This window comes from Carlito syrichta, unplaced genomic scaffold (genome assembly GCF_000164805.1).
Source record: "Carlito syrichta isolate Samal-C Ts95f unplaced genomic scaffold, Tarsius_syrichta-2.0.1 Scaffold104879, whole genome shotgun sequence".
Taxonomy (NCBI): domain Eukaryota; kingdom Metazoa; phylum Chordata; class Mammalia; order Primates; family Tarsiidae; genus Carlito; species Carlito syrichta.
The window spans coordinates 4,179-31,452 of record NW_007048975.1 but is presented as its reverse complement, the minus strand read 5'-3'; the positions used below and the strand labels follow the sequence as shown (position 1 = coordinate 31,452).

The window sequence follows — 27,274 nt, the reverse complement described above, 5'->3', positions numbered from 1 at the left end:
ACCCGCGGGCTCAGACAATCCACTCACCTCAGCCTCCCAAAGGCGCGGGATTACAGGCTGAGCCACCGAGCCCGGCTGGAATTCATATTTTAAAAAGAAAAAAAACCACAAAAGTCAGGCATATTGGGAACTGGTATGACTTAGCATGGGAAACCAAGCACGTTGGCCCACCAGCCTCACCAAGCCTTGGCCCTGCATGGCTCTCTTTCAGTCTCCGGTGTGTCTGGAAACCTGCACTGTCTAGTCCTTCAATCACTGTACCACATAGAGCCAGCCAGTGGGTTTATTTTTTATTGTGGTAAAAAATACCATAAAATTTACCATTTTAAAATATCCATGTATTTAGTATATTCACAGTGTGGTGCAGCCATCACCACTGTCTAGTCCCAGAACATTTTTAATCATCTCCAAAGTGAACTCTGTACTCATCAGTCCCTCCCATTCCCCACTGCTCCCCAGGCCCGAGGAACCACTAGTCTGCATTCTCTCTCTTTGAACTTGCCTATTCTGGATATTTCACATAAATGAACTTATATAATTTGTAGCCTTTTGTGTCTGTTTTTTCAATCCAGCATAATGTTTTCAAGGTTCTCCCCTGTCACAGCAGGTGTCAGTACTTCATTCCTTTTTATAGCTGAATAACATTCCATTATATGACTGTCCTACATTTTGTTTATCCAGTCATCAGTTGATGGTCAAAAGATTCCAACTTTTGGCTATTGTGAATAGAGCTGCTGCGTACATTTGTGTATAAGTTTTGTTTGAACACCTATTTTCAGTTTTTTGGGTCCATACCTGGGAGTGGAATTGCACTGCTGGGTCATATGGTAATTCAGTGTTAGTTTCTGAGGAACTGCCAAACTGTTTTCCACAGCTGCTGAACCATTTTACTGTTCTCATAGCAAGGTATGAGAGTTCCAGTTTCCCCACATTCTCACCAACACTTTTTTCCGTTTTTTTTTTTTCTTTCTTTTAGTAATAGTCATCCTATGGAATGACTTTATTTTTTTTAATTTTTTATTTTAAAGATGCAGTGTACAATTCAGGGTTAGATATACTAATGTTCATTATGCAGGTACCCTTGTTGATGAGGTGTGGCACACCCCTGGCAGATTCTCACCACTGCCAATCTCTTTCTTACAGTTTTCTGATAATTGTTCAAAGTCCACTTATGAGGAGAACATGTGGTACTCAGTTCTTTGTTTCTGTGATAGATCACTCAGTATCGTGGACTCTAAGTCCATCTAAGTTGCTGCGAAGTTCATAATTTTGTCCTTTCTTTATGGCTGCATAATAGTCCATTGTGTATATGTACCACAATTTTTAATCCAGTCCTCTCTCAATGGGCAACACAGTTGGTTCCATGTTTTTGCTATTGTGAATAATGTTGCAATAAACATAACATGTGCAGGTTCCTTTTTCATAAAGTGATTTGAGTTCCTCTGGGTATATTTCCAGAAGGGGATTGTGGAGTCATATGGAATGTCGACTTTTAGATCTTTTAGGAATTGCCACACTGTTTTCCACAGAGGCTGTACCAGTTTACACTCCCACCAACAGTGTAGAAGTGTTCCCTTTTCCCCACATCCTCTCCAACATCTGTTGTTTTTTGATTTATTGATGATGACCATCCTGACTGCAGTTAGTTGGTACCTGTATGGTTATAATTTGCATTTCTCTGATGACTAATGAGGCTGAGCATTTTTTCATGTATCTGTTGTCTGCTTATATGTCTTCTTTTACGAAGTGTTTGTTCATATCTTTTGCCTACATTGTAAGGGGGCTGTATGTTGTTTTTTGTTTGTTTTTTTTCAGCACATTTGAGTTCCTTGTAGATCCTAGATGTTGGGCCTTTGTCAGATATACACTTGGCAAATATTTTTTCCCAGTCTGTGGGCTGTCTCCCCTCTCTGTTGATGGTTTCTTTGGCTTTGCAGAAGCTTGTCAGTTTGATGAGTTCCCATTTGTCTGTCTTATCTCCTGTTGCATGGGCACTTGGGGTTTTGATCAGGAATTGGTTGCCAGTTCCAAATTCTCTGATCAGGTAGATACCAAGGAGACAATAAGGCTGTCTCCTGGATTTTCTAAGGTTTTATAGTTTGAGGTTTTACATTTAGGTCTTTGATCCATTTAGAGGTGATTTTTGTATATAATGGTAGGTAGGGATCTTGTTTTAATCTGCATGTAGTCAGCCAGTTTTCCCAGCACCATTTACTGAATAGGTTCTCCTCTCCCCAGTGGCTGATGGTGGAGGCTTTGTCGAAGATGAGTTGGTTGAGAAATTGAGGTTTTGCTTCTGAAATCTCTATCCTGTTCCATTGGTCTATAGGCTTGTTCTTGTACCAATACCAGGCTGCTTTGATTACTGTAGCCTTAAAATAAAGTTTAAAGTCTGGGAGTGTGATACCCACCCACCCCACCCCCAACCCTGCCTTTTTATTTTTATTTTTTTCCCTAAGGATTGCTTTGGCTATTTGTGGTCATTTATGTTTCCATATGAATTCCTGTATTGTCATTTCCAGGTCTGAGAAGAATGCTGCTGGTAATTTAATGGATATTGCATTAAATCTGTAGATTGCCTTGGGTAGGATGGACATCTTAACAATGTTGATTCTTTCAACTCATGAGCATGGAATATTTTTCCATTGTTTGTGTCATCTTTGATTTTTTTTTTTTTAACTTTAAATTTTTTCATTTTAAAGATGTGGGGTACAATTCAGGGTTAGGGATATAAATGTTCATTATGCAGGTACCCTTGTTGATGAGGTGTGCTGCCTCTTCCCCAGGCAGATTCCCACTATTGCCAATCCTGCCCCCCCCACCCCCCACCCCACCCCCAGCAGTTTCCCACTACCGCCAATCTTTGATTTCTTTGAGCAGTGTTTTGTAGTTTTCGTTGTAAAGATCTTTGACTTCTCTGGAAGATGCCAAGGTACTTCATTTTTTTGTGGCTATTGTGAATGGGATTGTGCTTTTTATTTGAGTTTCTGTTTGTTTATTGTTGGTGTGTAGTAATGCAACTGTCTTTTGCACATTTATTTTATACCCTAAGACTTTGCCAAAGTTCTTTATCAGCGCAAGGAGGTTTTTGAAAGATTCTCTTGGGTTTTTGACATACGATGACTTTCACATGTTATTATGAAGTGGACAAACATGAAATGCAGAGCAGTTGGAACTTAAAAATACTTGGCTTTTCTCTGTCAGAAAACAATTTTGGGGCTGAGCGTGGTGGCTGAAGCCTGTAATCCCTTTACTTTGGGAGTAGGATTGCGAGAGGATTGCCAGAGCGAGCTCAGGGGTTAGAGACCAGCCTGGGCAACTTGGCAAGACCTCATCTCTACGATAAATCAAAAAATTAGCTGGGCATGGTGGTGTGCCCCTGTAGTTCCAGCTACTTGGAAGCCTGAGGCAGAAGGATCACCTGAACCTACCAGGTCAAGGCTGCAGTGGCCATGAGCATGCCACTGCACTCCAGGCTGGGTGACAGAGTGAGACTCCAATTCAAAAAAAAAGAAAAACTATTTTGTTTCCTCATTAAACAGGTTGTGTTCTTAACTTTCAGAAATATTCCATTATGTTTAATTACACACTCACTAACTTTCCAGTGATGAGTAATTCATCTTCATGAAGGCTCCTCCAGGAGTAGAATTGGAGGCATTGTTAATCTTTATGCTTACGAATTTAATTCCACGCTAGTCTTGTAATTCTTGCTCATTAGATGATGATGATGATGATGGCAGACACCTATCTAGTGCTGACCATCCACTCTGTGTGTGTCTGTGTGCACGCATATACACAAAGTGAACATCCCAAATTTGAAATGCTCCAGGATTCAAAACCTTTTGAGAGCTGACATGCTCAAAGGAAGTGCCCACTGGAGCATTTCAGATGAGGATGCTCAGCCAGTAAGTATATAATGCAAATGTCCCCAAATCTAAAGATTCAAAATCCACAATATTTCTGGCCCCAAGCATTTTGAATAAGGGATACTCAACCTGTAGAGAGAGAATAGCATGTATGTGTTTATACTGTATGTTAAAATAAACATATAAACTATGTCATGTAATTCCCTCAACAGCCCCAAGAGAGTGGAGGTAATTACCAATATTTAGCAGATGAGGAAACTAGGTACAGAACAGATGTCATTCTTTTCCTGGGTAACGCAGCTTGTAAGTGAAGCGGAGATCTAAGCCCAATGATTTTAAATCCACCAAGGCTGCACTGTTCTTTTTTTTTGAGTCAGAGTTTCACTCTGTCACCCAGACTAGAGTGCAGTGGCCCACTCACGGTCATTACAGCCTCGACTTGCTGGACTCAGGTGATCCTTCTGCCTCAGCTTTCTAAGTAACTGGAACCACAGTCATGCACCACCACACCCGACTAATTTTTTGATTTATTGTAGAGACAAGGTCTCGCCAAGTTACTCAGACTGGTCTCAAACTCCTGAGCTCAGGCAATCCTCTTGCCTTGGCCTCCCAAAGTGCTGGGATTACAGGCCTGAGCCACTGTGCCCGGCCAGGCCTACACTCTTTATCACAAAGTTTTACAACTCTTTGAGGGCAAAGTCATTCATTGTTCTTTGCATTCTAAGGAATCCTAAAATGAATAATGAGAATTATGACTGAGCAGTTATTGCATGATGGATGCTGGGGCCTCTTTCCAGGTCAGAGAGAAGAAGTGGATCGACATGGGGGACACAAAGGGGACATATGGGAGCAGAAAGAGAAAGAAACACTGATTTCTCTTTCCCTTGGAGTTATTGCTGTCTTCCAAGTACTGCCAAGCATGAGGCTATTAAAAAAAAACAAACAACCCTGGTTGAGGTACCCTAAAGCCTGGTTGAGGAGTCCTAGGATGTCATAGCATTACAGCTTCAGTCTGTTGATTGTCAGCCAAAGAATACAGCAAGCTGTCTAACCATCATTTTCCTCATCTGTAACATGGAGGAGAGGGGAAGCGAAGGACTATGATGATCACATGAAGTTATCATCAATACCTAATAAATTATACTGAACTATGCAATTGTAAATCTCTTTCATTATAACTTATGATTCAGTTTATAAATATGTGATTCTTATGGCCTTTATTAGGCTTGTTGTCCTACAAAAGTATGTCTGTTTAAGAAGGCAATATTTGTGGTTTTTAATCATACTTCTTAAGTTGTCATCTCTCAAGAATTTTTCTTTTTTTTTTTTTCTTTTTTTTTTTGAGTTGGAATCTCACTCTGTCACCCAGACTGGAGTACAGTGGCCGCTCCCGGCCACCGCAGCCTTGGCCTGCTGGACTCCGGTGATCCTTCCGCCTCAGCCTTATGAGTAGCCGGAATTACAGGCATGCGCCACCACGCCTGGCTGATTTTTTATTTATTGTAGAGATGAGGTCTCGCTGCCCAGGCGGGTCTTGAACCGCGGGCTCAGGCAATTCACTCACCTCAGCCTCCCAAAGGCGTGGGATTACAGGCTGAGCCACTGAGCCCAGCAAGAATTTTTCTTCTAGCACATGATGCAGTTTAGATATCCATTATCCCAATTGAAAGATTTCCTTGCTTTTGGTCTCAAAAGCAAGGAGTACTGAATGGCTCAGATAATGTTTGAGGTCTGGTGCTAAAAACCATGTAATGATGTCATTAGAAATATTCTTTAGCTTTCACGAACACAAATTCCTTTTCGGCCTGGGAACACACAGTAAGGCAGACGATAGGGGGAGACTCAGGAATGCTCCTGGTAATAATACATGCCGTGTGAGCCGAATGGCTAAGGCAAGGGGTCACACCAGCTTACAAGCGCCACGTAGTCTCATTTACCGACAGTGCAATTTGAGCACAGCTGTGATGAATAAACTCCCTAGTGTATTTCTTTTCTTTTTTCTTTTTGTTTTTTTCTTAATTCTTTGTCGGAATTAGATATCTCCTCGTTCAAGGAGGGCGGGATCCTTGGTTTGGATCAACCTGTCTTACATATTGTTTGAAGAGTCTTGGAGCCAGTACTCTCAGCAGTTGATTCATGCTGGTCAGACCATATCTAGAGTATTGTATTTGCACTAGGGTGTGGAAGAGGACACATCTGTAAAAGGTCATTGGCAACTGAAATGGGAAGAGAACTGTGAACTTTTCTATCGTTAGGCACTTTGAAGAACTAAGGGGTTTATCTTGGGAAAAGGAACGATGGAGGGGAAGACACAGCCCCAGCATGTCTCTACAGGTTTTTGAGGGACTGATGATGTGGAATGGGAATTTGACTTGTTTTCTGCAACTCTGGACTCTTAGGTCTTAGTTGCCTCATTTGTAGAACCACGGATTGGATTGTTTCCCTCAGGTCCACTACAGGGCTAAACTCTTGTGACTAATCAGATCCCATGAGTGGATATCACTGGAGGTCAGGTCTGTCAGAGTGAGCTCCTGTTTGAGAATGGGATACTCCAATGCAGTACTCTCCAAAAAGATATTTAGTATGAGCCATATATGTAATTTTAACTTTTCTGGAAGCCACATTTCAAAAAGCAGCAAATGAGTTAGGCATGATGACTCACGCCTATAATCCTAGCACTTTGGGGGGCTGAGGCACAAGGATTGCTTAAGGCCAGCAGTTCGAGACCAGCCTGGATAGCATAGTGAGACCTCAGCGCTATAAAAAAAATAAAAATAAAAATTAGCCAGGTGTGGTGATGCCTGTAGTTTCAGCTATTCGGGCGGCTGAGGCATAAGGATCACCTGAGCCCAGGAGGTCAAGGCTGCAGTGAGCCATGATCATGCCACTGTACTCCAGCCTGGGTGACAGAATGAGACTTCAACTTTAAAAAAAAAAAGAAACTGGCGAAATTAATTTTAATAATTTATTTAACTCAATATATCCAAAATATCATTTCAATAAGTAATTGACATAAACATTGTTAAAGAGATACTGGGCTTTTTTTTTTTTTTTTTCATACTACAACTTCAAAATCCAGTGTGTGTTTTACACTCACAGCTCATCTCACTGTGGACCTGCTGTGTCTCAAGTGTTTAAGTGCCACCTATGGGCAGTGGCTGTCATCGTAGGCAGCACAACTTTAATAGCCACATTAGCTTTTGCCATATGTCAGACTCTGAGAAAGGCTTTACACCTTTTCATTCAATCCTTGCAACAGTCCTCTGAGAGATTCCTGTTTCATAAATGGAAAGCAAAAACAAAAAGAAAAAACCCCAGAACTATAGGAATTATGTAACTTGTACAAGTCCACATGGCTCATCTGCAACAGGAGCCCAGACTTAGCCTCAGATATGTCTAACCCTGATGTCCATACCCACTGGGCACACCACGGGGGCATGTAGTTGGAGTCCCTGTCATGGGACTGGGTACTTCCTGATACACTGAATATCTTAAGTAGAACTTTGGCAATGGCTTTCACCAGCCTGATGTAGTTTCCAAGGGAACTAGGCTGTATGGGCAGTTTGTACCCAGCAACCCCTGAACAAATAAACGTTCCTTGTCCCAGTGGGGCATGTTTTTAGTGACCCTAGTCATTTGGTCGTTAGACAGCTTCTCTAAAGAAGATAAGCTAGGAGTTTCCTAGAAGTGTGCATCCTAAGTAGCTCCTAGAATGTTATTTCAAATAAAACAGTTACTATGTTGACATTTTAAAAATCATCCTGAGCTTTTATTTTTAGCTCAGTGTTGTCATGTAATACATTGATGACTGAGTGGGGAGCTGTGGAGGGAAGAAAGGGTATGTGCGACTTCACAGAGCTCCACACAGAGCTGCCAGGGGCGGGCCATGCCCCGTGGCTATAATTAGCTGTGTGCCCACCTTTGACTCTCAGTGGAGTGTTAGCTATGCATTTCCAGACAGCCTGTAAATCCCCAGCAGCAAAGGGTCACGGGGCCAGAGGAAATGGTTCTCAGAGGCTGGAGGCAGGAGGGGGAAGGAAACCATGCTGTGATCCTTCTTCTCAAGCAGACTTGCGGTACAATAGGAGTGAGAAAAGTCATGTATACAGATGGCGTATTCAATTTTATCCTGTTTTCAAAAATCATATATTTGGAATTAGAGGGTTTTCTCTTTCACTTGGGAGCAGTTGCTCCTGTGCTTCAAAATGTTAACATTTTCTTTGCATTTTCAAACATCATGCTGTGTGAGCTTTCCTGCTGCAGTTTAGAAAGAAATGAATCCTCCGGTGATACCTTGTAATGCCACTGAGAGAAGTGAAGTTAAATGCAGTTAACAGGGTTACAATAAGGGTGAAACCTCAGATATCAATTAGACCTGTGTTTCACTTGAGGCAACTTCTATTTATGCTGCCTTTTTTTTTCCCAATAATGCTGTTCCCATCTTTTGTAAGAGTGAGCAAACTTGAATCTTTCTACATAGTCACAGAACCTGATCCCCAGTTCCAGAGATGCGGCCCATTGCCTACAGGGCACTGACAGAAGAACATAGGGCTTTAGCACTTCCAGAACTTTCCACTCCTAACTGTTCACGGAGCAGGTCTCCTGTTCCCTCCCACCTGAAGACCAGGCCCCCACCTTGTTAGCTCCTCAGGCCATGGACATTTATCCCCTAGCTGCTGTGTCAGCCAGCAGCCCAGAGCCTCAAGCCCACAGGACCTCTTCCACTGGTCTTCAGACAGCTTCTCAATTTCTCAGGCAGTATGGGTAGTAGTTGATCTGGCTTCTTGAAGCTCATGATGCATCAGACAGGCTCAGAAGTCTAAATGCCATTGAAGTAGGAAAGCAGGATGTTAGCTGTCACTCCTGTACTCTTTGCAGTAGCAGGCTATGCCCACGGCACTTGCCTCTCCTGCTCACCAAAAAGTCATCTCAATCTAAAAAGGAGAAGTGTTTGGGTAGGGAATCTTGTGGCACACTCAGGTTTGTGTTACTGACAGTATAATCCTGCAGCGTCAATCCTTTAAAGCCTAAACTTCTAATATCAAATATTCACAAACTTGTGGAGGCCTTGGAGCAGACCCGGTGAATTTCAGCAAGAATGTTTTATTGTAAGGGATTATCTATGAAGCTTCATTTTTGCATGTTTCTGTTCACTCCTTTGGAGGAAGTGGATTTTTGTGCATCAGGACTGCTGTCTGAAAGTCTGTCTCTTCTTTCCCTATTTTGTAAGGACCAAAAAGCTGATAATTGATGTGATCCGGAACCAGCCAGGGAACACGTTGACAGAAATCCTAGAGACACCAGCCACTGCACAACAGGTAATTTGTCTTTATTTATTTATTTATTTATTTTTTTTTTTTTTTGAGGTGGAGTTCACTCTGTCGCCCAGACTAGAGTGCAGTGGCCACTCCCGGCCACTGCAGCCTCGACCTGCTGGGCTCTGGCGAGCCTTCCGCCTCAGCCTTCCAAGTAGCTGGAACTACAGGCACGCGCTACCACGCCTGGCTAATTTTTTATTTACTGTAGAGATGAGGTCTCGCCAAGTTGCCCAGGCGGGTCTCAAACCCGCGGGCTCAGGCAATCCACTCACCTAGGCCTCCCAAAGTGCTGGGATTACAGGCTGAGCCACCGAGCCCGGCCGGTAATTTGTCTTTAAATGTAAAATAATAAGTATAATAGACAGGAGTTGATTTTCTTAATAAAGCTTCATGCCAAATGTTTACTGTTATGTTGGAGAAACTTCTGATATGGCTCATAAATCAGGGATTTTTCATCTGGTCGTGTAGTCAGCTGAGCTCAGCCTTATATAAAACTCACGTGGAATATCAATGAAAATGAAATAAATACAGTACCAAGTTTATGCTGAAGTTAAGTTATCCGAGACTAGGGAGATAGTTCTGCGTTTTTCAAAGCCTTGAAATGCTCATCATAAACTTTGTGGCCGGGCTAGGTGGCTCAGCCTGTAATCCCAGCGCTTTGGGTGGCCAAGGTAAGTGGATTGCCTGAACCCGTGGGTTTGAGACCCGCCCGGGCAACTTGGCGTGACCTCATCTCTACAATAAATCAAAAATTAGCCAGACGTGGTAGCGCGTGCCTATAGTTCCAGCTACTTAGAAGGCTGAGGCGGAAGGATCGCCGGCGACCAGCAAGTCGAGGCTGCGATGGTTGGGAGCGTGCCACTGCACTCCAGTCTGGGTGACATAAACCTTGTCACACAGTGAAAGGGCAGGTAAGTCAGCTGAGACACAGTTCTGGTTGAAAGGATGTAGAAATATACCTTTCATGGTTTATATATTTGGAAACTTGAAAGAAACAAAGATCCGACACACACATTAAAACTAGTTTCCAAACGCTTCAGCAGCCAATGTTGAGGCCATTGTGTCAGAGCACCATTATGTTGGTATAAGTAAAGTTTTATGAGACTCTTTCATTAAACATTTTATCAACATCTTTTAAAATGTGTCATTGTTTAGTTCATTCTGAAATAAGTTAATTTCAAAGTTATTGTTATAGTACCAATAATTACCACGCCCTAAACAAACGTTTAAAAATTATCTAATTAGTTACTTCTTAGCAGAGTTACACATAACTTTTCTTAGTCATTCCTAATTTAATTAGTTGCCAATAAATCATTCTGTCACAGTTTTTAATTTAAAAAATATAAAACAAAATTTAGTTACGTGACCGGGTGCAGTGGCTCACTCACACTATAATCCCAGTGCTTTGGGAGGCCGAGGCAGAAGAATTGTCTGAGTCCAGGGGTTCGAGATCAGCCTGGGCAACTTGGTGAGACCCTGTCTCTGTGAAAAACCAAAAAATTAGCCAGTCGTGGTAGTATACGTCTGTATTCCCAGCTGCTCCAGAGGCTGAGGCGAAAGGATTGCCTGAGCCCTGTTGGTTGAAGCTGTGCCCTTCAGCCTGGGCTACAGTGTGAGACTCTGATGGAAAAAACAAAAACAACAAAAATTATATGTTTGTTAATGTACAAATAAGTTTGAAATAATGTAAGTAGAACATCTTACTAATTTAGTATATAGGACTTTATTCTCTGTAATCCCAGCACTTTGGGAAGCCGAGGCAGGAGGACTGTCTGAGTCCAGGGGTTCGAGATCAGCCTGGGCAACTTGGTGAGACCTCATCTCTACAATAAATAAAAAAATTAGCTGGGCGTGGTGACACATGCCTGTAGTTCCAGCTACTTGGAAGGCTGAGGTAGAAGGGTCAACTGAGCCCAGCAGGTCGAAGCTGCGGTGGCCATGAGCATGCCACTGCACTCCACCCTGGGCAATAGAATGAGATTCCAACTTCAAAAAAAAAAAAGTCACATCTTTAGCCTTCATCTAGTGGGTCAGCCAGTTGTCTAGTACAGTGAAGTGGGAGGATCACCAATCTCTTCTTATTGCTGTTTTCTTGAACAATCTAGCTAACTAGTAGTCATTCATTTATTTACTCAGTGTTTTTTGAGAACTTACTGGATGCCAGAACATTCTTTTTTTTTAATTGGAGGCTTACTCTGTTGCCCAGGCTGGAGTGCAGGTTGAGCCACCAAGCCCAGCCGCTAGAACCTTCTTATTCCCTTTGGCTTAAAGAAACCCTGCAGGTTATCAGAGTCGGTGCTTTGCGATTCCCTTGTTGGCAAGAGGCTCTCTGACTGCCTCACTCTAATTTGCTCATGAATGTGGCCAACATGTGAGAGTTGAGTCAGGTTCTTGACATTCAGGGTTCTCTTAGCACATCTTTAGGGATAACCTAGTTTTTGTTTCCTCAGCTGGACTATCCAGGAATTGAAATCCTTCCATCTAGGGAAGTATAAAGCATGTCCAATACTAAGGTGATTTGTCACCTTGGTAATAAAGTAGCTATTTACAGATTTGCCCAAAGTAGGCCTGCAGTCACTGCTGTGTTATGCAAAAAGAAAGTAATTTGAAAGTCATTTCAAAAACCTACTTCAGAACCCATGAAGAACATGTTCTGGTGCTGGTCTTTGAGGTTGGGCTAGAAGTTTCCTTCATGTTGACATCAACATGCGTTGTGTAGCTTGTGAATCTGTGAGATTAGGGGATCAGAGAAAAACCAGCATCTCGATACTCTCCTTTCAGGAAGCCGATCATGCTGCAGACATGGTGAGCCGTGCAGTGATCGATTCCAGGACTCCAGGAGAAACGAAAGATAGCCAGCCTATGATGGAAGATACACAGCTGCCTCTTGAGCAGAAGAAGAGGAAAATCCAGAGGAACCTTCGGACGTTGGAACAGACCGGACGTGTGTCATCCAAAAATAAATACCAAGACATTCTCAACGAGATTGCCAAGGTTGTTGGAAACAGTTTTCTTTCTTCACCTAGCTGACATTTACTCATCATCAGTCACATGTTGGGCACTCTGGAGTGGCATGAAGGACACATAGCTGCATATGCCATAGTTCCTGCTCTCCTTCATGTTCCAGACTTTTAAAGGTGTTGGAGCAGTTGATAGCTTTTAGCAAAGAATAATCACAACTCCCCCCAATCATTAGGAGAGTTGAAGCACACCAGAAGTAAATGCTCAAGAAATATAACAGACAAGTTTGGTCTATGCCTTTCTAGCAGATACCTACTAGTTTTTTAAATGACACTTTTGGGAGAGTTTTGTCCTGAATTGTTAGTTGTCATATAGCCCAGTTGCTCTTTGGATCTGCCATTGAGATGGTAACGCCGTTTCCCACAGAATTTGTTTCTAAGAAGTTTAGCCTAAATTCAGTTCAGACTTAAAGGTTAGTTTCTGTTTTCTCATCCCATATTTTTATACTTAGAAACTTCCTGAGAAAAGGATCTCAACTTTGTGCAGTGAAACATCACAGGAAGTGGCTGAGATCTGTTTGTCAAGGATAAGGAAGTATATATTTGGGTTAGATGGACTTTTCTTTCTTTTTATCCTAACATACAAATTAATATGAGTCTGAAGGTTAAAGGCAGTTAAGTAACCAGGAAAAAAGAATTCTCAGCTTCTGGGAGGGACATGCACTTAGCTTCTAATTTTCTGTGGGAAATTATGGTCAATTTTAGCAGCAGGCTAATTTCTTCTAGCCCAAGTGACTCAAGAGAAGTAGCATTTTTTTCTGTAGCTTTAGAATAGGAATATTTCACTCTGAGAATATGGGATAGAAAAATTGATGCTTTTGCTTTTAAGGAGGGGCTCACGAAGGCATCTACCAAAATATTCTATAATTAAAACTTTTTACTTAACAAGAGTGTTGAGGACTGTGGGCATTTGTGTATATGTGGGTGTCTCTGAACACCTAGGGAAATGGTTTTTAATTTGTCTACAAAGAAAAAGTAAGATTAAACAGGCACCATTTTCTTAAATGAAATATTTTCATAACTTATCAATTAGAATTACCAAAAAAATCTTATATTTGCAAGTTTAAATTTAGCATGGTTCTTGTAAGCTATAAACAGCTTATGCAACTTAATGTTCTACGAATTCTATTTAACTCCAAGTAATAGTTATCAATGTTGAAACTTTTCCGTCAGTCTTGAGAGACCAGTTGTTGTTTTTCAAACCTTGAGAAATATTTGTCAGATGAAAAAGGTTGTTTTTTACTTATTTCTAAAATGAACTCAACAATTAAGTGTAAACCTTTTTAGCTTAAAGTATTTTTCAAAGAGGAATGTTCAAAATAGTCTGAAGAAATTGCATCTGCCTGCTAGTCCTTTCTGTGCCCCTTTTAAAACACTATTTTTCCTTAAACTAATTGCATGGTTTTGCTAAAATTACTTCTTTGCTTTTCTTTCAAGAGAAAAATAAACCTTAGCACATCTTTAAAGTGAAATATAGACACTTTCTAGTTCTGAAGTTAAAACGGATGGGAATGCTTTGGTGTTGAGAATGAACTAAGGTGCCCAAGATAAGCTACAAGTTAACAGTCACAAATCATGGCTTAGTACTGCCTGGTTCTCTTCTTGTCCCATTGGCAATATCTTAAAGCAAACTTCTGCTTCAGTCTGAGAGCCTTTGCTTGTTGTTTTAGGATATCCGAAATCAAAGAATCTATCGTAAGCTTCGAAAAGCTGAATTGGCAAAACTTCAGCAGACCCTGAAGGCACTTAACGAGAAGGCAGCATTTTATGAAGAGCAAGTTGATTATTATGACACCTACATAAAGACGTGTTTAGACAACTTAAAAAGGAAGTAAGTTAAGATCATAGCATGCTCATTTGTGACATCATGATTTATATGAGATGTCAATTCTACATTTCTGGGCTGTTGGGTTGGGTTTGGAAGCAAACTGTTCGCTCTATCCTATAACCAAAAACTAGAATCTCAACTTAATTATTTGCCACTGTAAACTAAGAAGTCAGGAGCAAATCTGGAAGCTTTTTAATTCTCCATCAGCATTAGAATTAAAGTGACCTTCCTGCTGTATTTTAAGCAAGCAGCATGATTACTTAGGGAAGCACTTTTATTATCCCTTTTGTCTTTTTTAGTCAAAGTTGTCTTTAAAACACTTTTTAAAAATCTACTCTCATTTTTGGAATGTGTATTATAAACAATGTTTTATATAATGTTTGGATAATGCCAGGCAATGCTAGATATTTGCTAATTGCACAGAGTGGCTTAATGATTTTAAATTGCTTAACAGTTTTTAAAAATTGTTATTGCCACAACAGGCAAATTTTGGCAGCTCTCTGTTATCCATTAGTATGTGTACTACAGATTTTTATACACAGTATAGCCATCTTTAATGAATACACTTGGCTCATTATTATTCCTATTACTAGACCAGGGTCAATGCAAATTAAATTTCAATTACCTATTTAAACATATAACACGATATTTTCATATAATCCTTGTCATCGAATTGGAAATAGGAAATGGTACTATATGGAAAAATCAATCACATTAATCATAGATCTTTTAAATTTTATTGCAAATTGACTGTTTATAATTGCATGTATTCGTGATACTAGGGGATGTTATGATTTATGAATACTACATAAAATCAAGTTAACATATCAGTCACTTCAAATCCTCTTTTTGTGGCAAGAATGCTTGAAACTTACTCTGAGCAGTTTTTAAATGCACAATATACTATTATTAACCATGTTTACCACATTGTGCAATAGATCTCAAAAATATATATATTCCTTCTGTCTGAGATTTCACATCCTTTGACCATCATCTCCTCATTCTCCTACCCTCTAGCCTCTGCAACCACCATCCTACTCTGTTTCTATGAGTTCAACTTCTTTAGATTCGACATATAATGAGAACATGCTGTATTTGTCTTTCTGTTTCACTTAGCATAATTTTCTCCAATTCCATCCATGTTGCCCCATATGACAAAATTTCCTTCTCTTGTAAGGCTAAATAGTGTTCCTTTATGTATGTAAGTCACATTTTCTTTATTCTTTGATCTGTTGGTGGAGGATACCTAGGTTGATTCCACAACTTGACTATTATAAATAGTGCTGCAGTGAACATGCAGGCATCTCTTCAACAAACTGATTTCACATCTTTGGATAAACACCCAGAAATTGGATTGTTGGATCAATCATAGAAGTTTTGATGAAGGGAAATAACCAAATTTAAATCTTACTTATTTAGGCCCTACTAGTTCCATGTTTTAAATCATTTGCTTGGGGCCTGAAAAATGTATGTGTGTGTATTTATGTAACTTTTTACACTATACCTGGAAGAAGTTGGTTGAGCTAATTTTCAGTATAAATGAGATTGATAGGAGTTTACTTTACATACTCATTAGAACCACTTTGAGGCATTTTGCACATGATCTGCAGTCAGATGACTTGGATTTCGGATCTTATTCTCTCGTTCATAAATCTTGAACCCAGTTCAGCGAACTTCTCTGAGCCTCAATTTTCTCACCGTTAAGGTGAGATTAGGAATACCAGCCTCACAACTATTGTTATAAGAGCTAAATGAAATAATATGTAGCAAAGGGATTTATTAATTTCATTAACATTCATATTGATGTTGTGAATGTGAGGTAATATGTACAGAGCATTTAGAACAGTGCCAGCCACATAGTGTTTTTAAATAAATTAAATCAGTCCTAGCCGGGCTCGGTGGCTCAGCCTGTAATCCCGCGCCTTTGGGAGGCTGAGATGAGTGGATTGCCTGAGCCCGCGGGTTCGAGACCCGCCTGGGCAGCGAGACCTCATCTCTACAATAAATCAAAAAATCAGCCGGGCGTGGTAGCGCATGCCTGTAATGCCGGCCACTTGGAAGGCTGAGGCGGAAGGATCGCCGGAGCCCAGCAGGTCGAGGCTGCGGTGGCCGGGAACGGCCACTGCACTCCAGTCTGGGTGACAGAGTGAGACTCCAACTCAAAAAAAAAAAAATTAAATCAGTCCTAGTAATACCTTTACTTAGGAATACACAGTTCATGTTACTGCACCAGAGCTAATTGCGAAATGGTTGGGAAATAGCCACTTTATTCAGTATGCCTGAGAAGATCGAGTTAAGTTTTATAAAAAGTATTCAGCTGGCCATGGTGACTCACGCCTGTAATCTCAGCACTTTGGAAGGCTGAGCAGGAAGATTATTGAGTCCAGGAGTTCGAGACAAGCCTGGACAACATAGCCAGACCTTTTTTCTACAAAAAATCAGCCGAATGTGGTAGTACATGCTTGTCATCCCAATGACTTGGGAGGCAGAGGCAGAAGGATCGCCTAAGCCCAGGAGTTTGAGGCTGTGATGAGACATAATCATGCCACTGTACTCCAGCCTGGGCAACAGAATGAGACCCTGACTAAAAAAGTAAAAGCTCTGTAATGCAAACTTCTGTCACTTGGGGAATTCCTTTCTCCCAGACAGTTTGGTAGTGAGGTTTGACTACATGGGAAAGTTACCTACTATCACAAAATAAAAAGGCAGCATTCATGCTGTGGAGCCAGGTACGAATCGTAGTGTCACCCTGGGCATGGTCACTGCACTACCCGAAACACCAGAGTCTGCCATCATAACAACTAATGGTCTGTTCTCATTTTGCCAGAAATACTCGGAGATCCATTAAACTGGATGGAAAAGGAGAACCCAAGGGGGCAAAGAGGGCGAAGCCGGTGAGGTACACAGCGGCAAAGCTGCATGAGAAGGGCATCCTGCTGGGGATCGATGACCTTCAGACAAACCAGTGAGTGCGCAGGACATGCACCACCTGTTCGCTCACTTAAGTTCTGATACAGGTTTGTCCGTTCCCCAAAGCCTCCGAGAGCTTCTAGTGAGGCTTGACCTTGACTACAGACAACAAGGGAAGAACACGTGCATTGTACAGGCTAGTCTTTCCCTCGGGCCTCGGTGTCTGGTGCCGGTGGTCGCACAACATGCTGAGTAAGTGGTTGTCTTTCCCATGGTTCGTCTAATGTGTGGATTCGCAGGCCTCCCTCATCGCTCCAAAGGAGCTAAGTCATAGCAGTAAGAATGAAAGATGTCATATGGTCTCGCTAGATGAGTTATCTACAATTGCAAAGCTGCACCTTTTTAATTTCAAAGCCACAGACTGTGCCAACCCTGAGTCCAAACCTTCCAGCAGCATGCTATGTGTGCATTCAAGATGGCGGGGAAATAGGAGGCCTCCTGCTCCACACCCCATGTCAGGCACCACGCACATCCTCCTTTTAAAAGGCTTCTGAGCCCAGCACTTTGGGAGGCTGAGGGAAGAGGATTGCCTGAGCCCAGGAGTTCGAGACCAGCCTGAGCAGTATGGCGAGATCTCATCTCTACAAAACAAATAAACAAAAAGGCTTCTGAGGCTGGGCGTGGTGGCTCACACCTATAATCTCAGCACTTTGGGAGGCCGAGGTGAGAGGATTGCCTGAGCCCATGGGTTCGAGACTAGCCTGGGCAACTTGGCAAGACATCTCTACAATAAATCAAAAAACTAGCTGGGTATGGTGATGTCTGCCTGTAATTTCAGCTGCGCGGAAGGCTAAGGTGGAAGGATAACCTGAGCCCCAGCAGGTCAAGGCTGTGGTGGCCATGAGCTTTCCGCTGCACTCCAGCCTGGGCGACAGAGTGAGACTCCAACTCAAAAATAATAAATAAATAAAAATAAAAGACTTCCGAGTTCAGTGCCCCATTGATAAGGATTTTTCAGGTCAGCCTGGGCTTCGAGAGTGTCAGCTCAATGGGTCAGCCAGCCAAGCCCCAGAGAGGATCGCTTAAGGGTCTGGCAAGCCTAGCCCTGGAAGTGTCGGCTCTAATGGACTGGGTAGCCAAGCCCTGAGAGTATTGCTGACTCGGTGGGCCGGCAAGCCTAGCCCCCAGAGTGTTGGCTTTAGTGGGCTGGCAAGCCAAGCCCTGAGAGTGTTGCAGCCCCCAGAAGTGTCTCAGCTTTGGAGTCTTGCCTTCTTCCAGCAGCTCTCCCAGTTCAGCCGCCAGGGTGCACAGCTCTTCGGCTCTGACGATTTTCTGCTGCTCTTCAGGTCAGGGTTCTTATCCCATGCCCAGGAGGAATGAGGGACACGGACAGCGGAAAGTGAGACAGCAGTATTTGTTGAGAGGATAGAAAAGCTCCCACAGCGAAAGGGAACCCGAAGAGGCTGCCAAGTGGGAGCGGCAATCTGGTGCTTATATAGCCCTAACGCCAAGTCGACTGGCTAACACTAGCTATGCTGATTGGTCAGTACTAAGGGCCAGTCGGCAGGAGGTAGGGACCTAATGATGATCTGATAGGTCAGTACTTGGCAGTAAGCTGGTGAGTTGTTTATCCATCCCAGCAGTGAGTACTTAAGCTCTAGCTTGTGTTCCAAGCGGAGTGCATCAGCCTGAGAGGCCTGCCGGGAGTTCACTGCATTGCTACCGGAAGACCTTCCCTGTCTGTCTGCCTAGTTTTTCTCTAGCTATCTCTTCTCTCACCATCACTCCCTTGTCCTTTGTCTCCAGGGAAGCCAGATTCACCTGCATTAGCCTCCTCTCTGTCACCTGCCTGCCGTAGAGCCTGGCTGCATTTATGCCATGAAAGTTTCTCTTGACAACACCAACTCTAAAACATGTTTCTTCCTCTTTTTTATGTTTCTATAAAAGTCATCATCTGAAATACTCGAATGGCCTACCAGCAACGTAGATCAATATTTAACAGCCATATTCTGTGACTCACACATATTTTCAGCTATCTTTTATGCTCCATGAGCGCAAGGACCTTGTCTTCTATTTCTTTTGTAATAAAGTGCCCACGCCGTGCTCTGTGAGCTACACATCTCAAGAAGAGCCACGACACCCAGCTTTTAGGAAGCAGAGAGAGGAAAGAGGAGGCTTTTGGTACTTAGAATTTTCTCAATTGGCCATTCACTCAAAATGATAACTCGGGATTCCATTAGTTTGTTTTGGCGTTAAGCATTTGCTGTATTTGTGATTTCATGTGTGCAAATGTTCCTTTCTTCACTAGGTTTAAGAATGTTACATTTGATATCATAGCTACTGAAGATGTGGGCATTTTCGACGTCCGATCAAAATTCCTTGGTGTTGAGATGGAAAAGGTGCAGCTTAATATCCAGGTGAGCTGAGATTTCTGCAGACTGGGGGTGAGTTTTGTCTGTGTGTCTTCCATAGCTTCCCTGGTTCTCACTCTTCATGATAACAACGTAGCTTGACAGACCACTGTGTTAATGATTTTTTTAAAACTGGGTTTTTTCAAATTCTTGAAACTTATAATACTTTAAGATGGCAAACCATAGCAGTTAGTTTTTCTGAGACATTTTTCCATTTTGGAGCATGGACAAATGAATATGAACATATTCAGTGCTATTAAGTGAAGGCTGGAAACAGAAAAGATGTATTATGTGACTGCCAAGAAGGAAATGACCCAAGGCCAGCCAGTATCAACTGAACAGATGAACCACAGGTGACCAGGAAACACCTCTGTTGTGTTCAGGGGACCACAGGAATCCCATGAGACTTCCTTTTGAGTACTAGTACACAAGTCAAGCTTCACTTGTTCCTTTGTTAAGGACCCAGTATGCAGTAGGATTAACTGTTCACACCATTCATTTATATACATGAATGATTGTGAAATGTTAATCCTCAGCTGTTTGCAGGTGGACAATATGATTCAGATTTTTAATATCATTAACATATCAGCAGCACTGGCTACATAATTCGCAGGGCTCAGAGCTATATAAAAATGCAAGGCCCCTTGTTCAAAATTATTCAGGATTTGGCCGAGCATAGTGGCTCATGTCTGTAATCCCAGCACCTTGAGAGGCCGAAGCAGGAGGATTGCTTTAGCCCAGGAGTTCAAGACCAGCCTGGGCAACATTGTGAGACTTTCATCTCTACAAAAAGTCAAAAAATTAGCCAACCGTGGTGGCACACACCTGTAGTCCCAACGACTTGAGAGGCTAAGGCAGAAGGATCATCTGACCCTAGGAGGTCGAGGCTGTGATAAGCTGTGATCCTGTCACTGCACTCCAGCCTGGGCAACAGAGCAAGACTCCAACTAAAAAATAAAATAAATAAGTAAAAATTTAAGATTTTGGAACGACAGCAGAAAAGCATGGAACCAAGCTCAGGGCCCTGCCCAGACCACATACGCAAGGAGACATTCTGCATTTAATAGCAGATTTCTGTTTATATATGCAGCTTTCAATTTCATGAATGTGTAAATTACCAAAGAGAAACATGATGACCAAATCTTCAGCATGAGTCAAGACTAAGAACAGGACAGAAGTTTCTGAAAGGACTAAGGGAGACCTTCTCACATTCCAGCTCTGTCACTAGTTCATCTTCAGTTCCTGAAGAAAATCATAGAAGTATACCCCATAACTGTAGACCATATACATGCCAGGATGTATGGGAGGGTTTGACCTATGTCCTACATGATAAAAATAATGCCAGCAGTTTATAGGAGGCTGCAGGTGGGTATTCTTCCTCACCCTACTGCACTGCCTGTCTCTGCAGATTTTGGTTGATCACACAAGACCAGGGTGGCTTAAAAAAAATTTGCAGATACCTCAATCTCGCATCTCATTCCCACTAGCAGCCCTGTGAGGATAGCAGTGCTATCCCCAACTTACACACAAGGAAACAGAACTTCATGGAGGCTATGTCATGTTGCAAGGTCTTAAGACAGCAGATGGAGACCTGAGACTAAAATCTGGTCTCCTGATCACAAGTGCAGTGGTGTTTTCTCTGCTCCCAACTTAGGAGACTCAGCCACTTCCCCTGTGTGCACCATTCCTTCTCAACCTAAGCATGGTGGTTTAATTATGTTCCAAGAGACTTCAATTAACAGATTTCTCGGGAAAAAGTGAGTCTCCACTACACTTTAATAGGTAACAGGAAGGACTTCAGCTCCCTTTAGAATTTCACTTCCAGAAGCAGATCTGAATAATGTACAGGATTATTTGAGTGAAGCTGGAGGTAACTGAGGAAGTGGAGCCAGAAGCTGTCAAGAGCCAAAGTTCTTTCAGACACGACTCCACTTCTACAGCTGGCCTTGCTTACTATAGTCCCCTGACACTATCATTAAGAGCTAAGAAATTGCCAGAGCTAGAAACAAGGAGACCTAGGTGTTAGTCCAGGATTGTTCAGGAATGGTCTCTTCTAGTGAAAAAGGCTTCCTGTCGCGTGTTACTGTGAACTGTCACGGCTTGGTTTTCTGCATATGGATGGTGTTACCCAGTTACTGATTTTTAAGAGAATTGATTTCCTTTGTTTATATGGCGGCAATGAAAAACTGAATGATAGTCAGACTTCATTATGAGGGCTTGTTCTCGGTACAGGAACAAAATTAGTCTAGACCAGCTTTGTACAGTGGTCTCCAAACTTTGGTGATAGGACTGCATCAGAAAATAGTGTGAGCACTTCTCCCCAGATGTGCATACTTACAGTATTCATGCTTCTACTACTGTACTCTAAAAAAATGCTTCAAGGGCAGTTGTGGTGGCTCACACCTGTAATCCTAGCACTTTGGGAGGCGGAGGCAAGAGGATTGCCTGAGTTTAGGGGTTCGAGAGCAGCTTGGGCAACTTGGCGAGAACTCGTCTCTGCAATAAGTAAAAAAATTAGCTACTTGGAAAGTTGAGGCGGAAGGATCACCTGAGTCCAGCAGATCATGAGACTCTAACTCAAAAAGAATTAAAAATTAAAAAATAAATACATACAAAAATGAAATGTTTAATAAATGAGAAAAATAAATAGGAGTCGTAATATTCTTTTCATCTTCCCCCCATGAATTGCCTTGCTCACTTTAGAAAACACTGCTGTACTAATATACCATCTAGCTGGCACATTTATGTTATGAATTTTTCAATTAAAATTAGTGGGGCATAGTAGCACACGCCTGTAATTCCAGCTTCTTGGAAGACTGAGGCTGAAGAATCACCTGAGCTCAGTAAGTTGGGGCTGCAGTGGCTGCAAGCATGCCACTGCACTCCAGCCTAGGTGACAGAGTGAGACTCCTACTCCAAAAAAGATAAATAATTATATATTTGATATTAACTTAATCATTTTCTTTCACACTGTCCTTATCAATTCTAAAAACCAATTTTCTTTCATCTAGGTCAGTGATTCATAAAGTCCAACAGTATCACAATCACTTGGGAACTTGTTAAAATGCAAATTAGTGGGCCCTATCTGGGAGCTACAAAATCATAAATTCCTGGGAAAGTCATCCAGCAGTCTGTGTTTTAAGTAGAATATATTTTTAATCAGATGATTTTGATGATTCTTGAACACTAAAGCTTAAGAATCCCCATCTGGGCCATTGCTTTGCTAAGCTATAGTCTGGCCATGTGACTCTTTGAGCTATGGTTGCCATGTTTCCAAGCTTTGGCCTCCTCTCTCCCTCTCCCTCTCCCTCTCCCTCTCCCTCTCCCTCTCCCTCTCCCTCTCTCTCTTTCTCTCATTTACTTTCTAAATAAACTATATTTTTCAATCTTAAAAAAAAATTCCCCATCTGGCCAGGCTCGGTGGCTCAGCCTGTAATCCCAGCAGTTGGGGAGGCTGAGGTAAGTGAATTGCCTGTGCCCACGAGTTCGAGACCCAGCCCAGGAAACTTGGCAAGACCTCATCTCTGCAATAAATCAAAAACTATCCAGGTGTGGCAGCGCACACCTGTAGCTCTAGCTGCTTGGAAGGCTGAGGCGGAAGGATCACCTGAGCCCAGCAGGTCAGTGCTGGGGTGGCCGTGAGCATGTGTGCCACTGTACTCCAGCCTGGGCGACAGAGTGAAACTCCAACTCAAAAAAATAGAAATCCCACCTATGACCTGGCAGAGTGGCATGTGCCTGGAGTCCCAGCTACTCAGGAAGCTAAGCTAGGAGGATGGTGGAGCCCAGGCGTTCCAGGCCAGCCCGGGCCACATAGCAAGACCTGTCTCAAAGGGCATAAAATGTCAAGGCTGAGATTTCATGATGCCTTTTATGATTTCAGGACCTACTTCAGATGCAGTATGAAGGAGTGGCTGTAATGAAAATGTTTGATAAGGTTAAAGTGAATGTAAACCTTCTCATATACTTGCTGAACAAGAAATTCTATGGAAAGTGATGTGCCTGCAGACATTTCATGGATTCGCTATCATCTGGATTAGGAAATGAATTTGTTTAGTATTTTTGTTTTTAAACATGATTGAAATCACTGTTTATAATGTGTGATGTTTTATAAGACCAAAACTGTTCTGAAGAATGTACCCATGTGCCTTTTTGATCATTGGATACTGCAGTGGAATGATTCGCAGAATGAATTGATGTAAGCACATGCACATTGTTCTGTGGTTATAGGTACTCTAATTTAAAACTTTGAACATCTTTTGATCTGTTTTAAAGTAAGAGGAAAAATTTAACTGACTAGGGACAAACATGCAAACCTATTTTCCTATAAAAAAATTTTAAATGTCCCACTTGAATAATGTAATTCTTCGTAGACTTTTTTTATCTGTGGAGAAATTGAAACCTAATTGTTTGTAATGAATTATTTAGACAGATAGTTCTAAGCCCTGTCTTCTGGGAGTTATCAATTTTAAAGAGAACTTTCGTGCAATTCAAAATGAAGTTTTTATAAGTAATTGAAAATGACAATACAATAACACTTTCTGTATAAAAGTATATATTTTATGTGATTTATTCCTACTAAATGAAAGTGCACTACTGCCTCATGTGAAGACTCATTCCAGAGCCTGTGCGTGACGAGGGAATGACCCGATGGAGACGTGGCCACCTCCACCCTCACAGTTTATTGAACACTTCAATTGTGCCTCTTGATTTTTTGTAATGCTATAAAATCAGTATCTAGATTGTTTTTAAATGTATTCTTTGGAAATTGTTTTATGTAAAATAAACATTACTTAATTACATTAATTTAGCCTTTAAGTTGTCTTAGTAAATCCAGATCATTCAGTGAGTAGGTGAAGCTTCTTGGTGGGGCTTTCCAGGAAAGGAAATAATGCATAGAGGAAGCAGCAATAAGGAAAAGACACAAAACCCTTGGGGCTAAAGCAAGATAGAGGTCTGCTTTTCTTAAATTCAGCAGTTCAAAGGTGAGTGAATCCACAAAGTAATCCAGGGATTCAGACTGACAGCTATGGGATTGTCACTGACTCCCAGGCAGCAGGAGGACAGAGGAAGTCTACCAAGCTTTTTAAGCTGTATACACACACACACACACACACACACACACACACACACACAACACACGACTTCTGCTTACATCCTGTTGGCCACAACTTGGTCACATGGGCCAGCTAGCTCAATACAGTCTCCAACTAGGCCACCATGTATCCAAATAAAACCTGAGGTGGGCCATTGCCTTGCTAAGCTGTGCTCTTTGGCCATGTGCTCTTTACCTTGCTAAGCTGTGCTCTTGGCCATGTGCTCTTTGGGCTATGGTCAGGCCGTTTTCTTAAGCTTTGGTCCCCTCCCCTACCTTGGGGAGGTGAATCTCCTCTTTCTCTCTCTCTCCAATTTACTTTCTAAATAAAATATTTTATATAAATTTTATAAATTTCTATTTTTTTTAATCTAAAAGAAAGCCTGGGTTGGAGGGGGGTGGTTCTACTAGTAAAAGGAAGGGAGTGTGATTCCTGGTGACAGCTTAGTGGTCTCCACCACCACGGTAACACAAACTCGCAGACAGGCACCTCCCTGACACTTTGTTATGCTCTCAAGGGGCTTTATTTTCCTCAAACGATTGAAAGAATAAATTAGCTTGTCCTCACATGGCACAAATGAACTTTAAGTGTAAAACCAAGAGAATTTGGAAAATTCTAATTTAAGAAAGTAGACTTGGCCAGGTTTAGTGACTCAGCCTGTCACGCCAGCACTTTGGGAGACTAAGGTGAGAGGACTGCCTGAGCCCATGGGTTCGAGACCCGCCCGGGCAACTTGGCAAGACCTGGTCTCTTCAATAAATCAAAAGTTAGCCAGGCGTGGTAGCCACACACCTGTAGTTCCATCCACGTGAAAGCCTGAGGCGAAAGGATCTTCAGAACCCAGCAGGTCGATGCTGAAGTGGCTGTGAGTGTGCCACTGCACTCCAGCCTGAGTGACACAGTGAGACTCCCACTCAAAAAAAAAAAGTAAGTAGACTCTGCTACTCTAGTGATTGTTTCACATCTTTTTGACAAAGGTGAATACCTTGAAACAGTGCTCACTGTCTCAGCAGTCTGTGTGTTGTTTAATGCATTCACATTCTTCTTAATACATGCTTCTGTAGAAAGAACCAAATAATAGTTCACCTTCACCTTGAGAACAAACCTCCCTCTGCCCAACTGCTGGTATTGGAAAGTGGAGGCCAGGTGCCCTGGGCAGCAGGGGGCTTATTCATCACCCTTCTTATCCTAGGGAAGACTTTTAGTAGGATTTTAGTAGAAAGAGTCGAAATTAGGGGGCGATGTTTGAAGGCAAAGTCCGCCTTTCCTGCCACCTCGGAACCAAGCTTGTCTTAACTTACTCCAACACTGAAGAGTAGGCTTGAGTGTTTTTTGTGCAGGTAAACATGCTTGCCTTGTGCCGGTGCCCCCAAGAAAAGCTGCACGTGTGTTCTTTCTAGTGGCCCACAGGATGAGGTTGTTGTTGAGGATATCACCAGTTGCTGTTTGAGAACTTCATGGATGAGTGGGGGACCAGAGGAAGCGTGTGACAAAGAAGCAAGAACGAGAGGCTAGTAGGGGCATGGGTGCAGGCCTCAGTTTGAGAGGTCATTGGAATCAACAACCAAGGCCTGTACCACTCTCAGGAGGTCTGAACTGTCCCTCAAGCCAGGGGACAGTTGTTCCTTATAACCCATAGCCACTAAGGACTCCTGACCAGCTTCCTCCCAGAGCTCACACCTTTTCTTAGTGGAAAAGCTTTTTCTTTTCTTTTTTTGTCTTTTGAAACAATGAGCAGTTGGAACTATAACTTGATTTTTGCAAAGCTGACTCCTGTATTTTGATGTATATTTTGATCATAAAAATGACTTAAGCAACACTCCAAAAAGATATGCTCTAGTGATCTCTGAGAAAGGGAAAACCTGTGTATACTCTATTCTAGAAGTTAAATATGTATACCTAACCTGAATTGTACCCCACATCTTAAAAATTAAAAAATTTTTTTTCAAAAGTACAACCTCAGCCGGGCTCGGTGGTTCAGCCTGTCATCCCGCACCTTTGGGAGGCTGAGGTGAGTGGATTGCCTGAACCCGCAGATTCGAGACCCGCCTGGGCAGCGAGACCTCATCTCTACAATAAATCAAAAAAGCAGCCGGGCGTGGTAGCGCATGCCTGTAATTCCAGCTACTCGGAAGACTGAGGCGGAAGGATCGCTGGAGCCCAGCAGGCGAGGCTGTGGTGGCCGGGAGTGGCCGCTGCACTCCAGTCTGGGCGACAGAGTGAGACTCCAACTCAAAAAAAAAAAAAGTACAACCTCTTTGGAAGACAGTGTGGCAATGGCAATTCCTGAAAGAACTAGAAATTGGCCTTCCATATGACCCAGCAATTCCCCTATTGGGAATTTACCTGGAGGAACTAAAGTCATTCTACAAAAAAGATACCTGCATACGTATGTTTGTTGCAACTCTATTCACAATAACAAAAACGTGGAACCAACCGTGTTGCCCATCGAAGCCGGACTGGATTAAAAAAATGTGGTACATATACACGATGGAATATTATGCAGCCATAAAGAAGGACAAATATATGGACTTTGCAGCAACCTGGATGGATTTGGAGTCTATCATACTCAGTGATCTATCACAGACACAAAGAACAGAGTTCCATATGTTCTCACTCATAAGCGGAACTTGAACAATTATAATGCTATAAGAAAGCAATTGCCAGTAATGGGAAACTGTCCGGGGGGTGGGATTGGCAGTTGAGGGAAACTGCTGGGGGGAGGGAGGGGCATGCTTCATCAACAAGGGTACCTGCATGATCAATGTTTATATACCTAACCCTGAAATGTACCCCACATCTTTATAATTTAAAAAAAAAAAACC

The 27,274-nt window shown here is 42.3% G+C and overlaps 1 protein-coding gene across 3 annotated transcripts in view; it reads left to right on the top strand.

The window, feature by feature from the left end:
* Window positions 1-24,159, top strand: part of LOC103268749 (ras GTPase-activating-like protein IQGAP2) — a 114,757-nt gene extending 90,598 nt beyond the window's left edge. For all 3 annotated transcript variants that reach the window (XM_008066361.1, XM_008066353.1, XM_008066349.2), the window contains 6 exons: window positions 9,097-9,184; window positions 11,966-12,178; window positions 13,875-14,035; window positions 16,860-16,997; window positions 19,251-19,359; window positions 23,237-24,159. In XM_008066361.1, the coding sequence (XP_008064552.1) occupies window positions 9,097-9,184; window positions 11,966-12,178; window positions 13,875-14,035; window positions 16,860-16,997; window positions 19,251-19,359; window positions 23,237-23,350 (823 nt within the window). In that variant the 3' untranslated portion in view covers window positions 23,351-24,159. The remainder of the gene's footprint in view (window positions 1-9,096; window positions 9,185-11,965; window positions 12,179-13,874; window positions 14,036-16,859; window positions 16,998-19,250; window positions 19,360-23,236) is intronic.
* The last annotated feature ends 3,115 nt before the right edge of the window (window positions 24,160-27,274 follow it).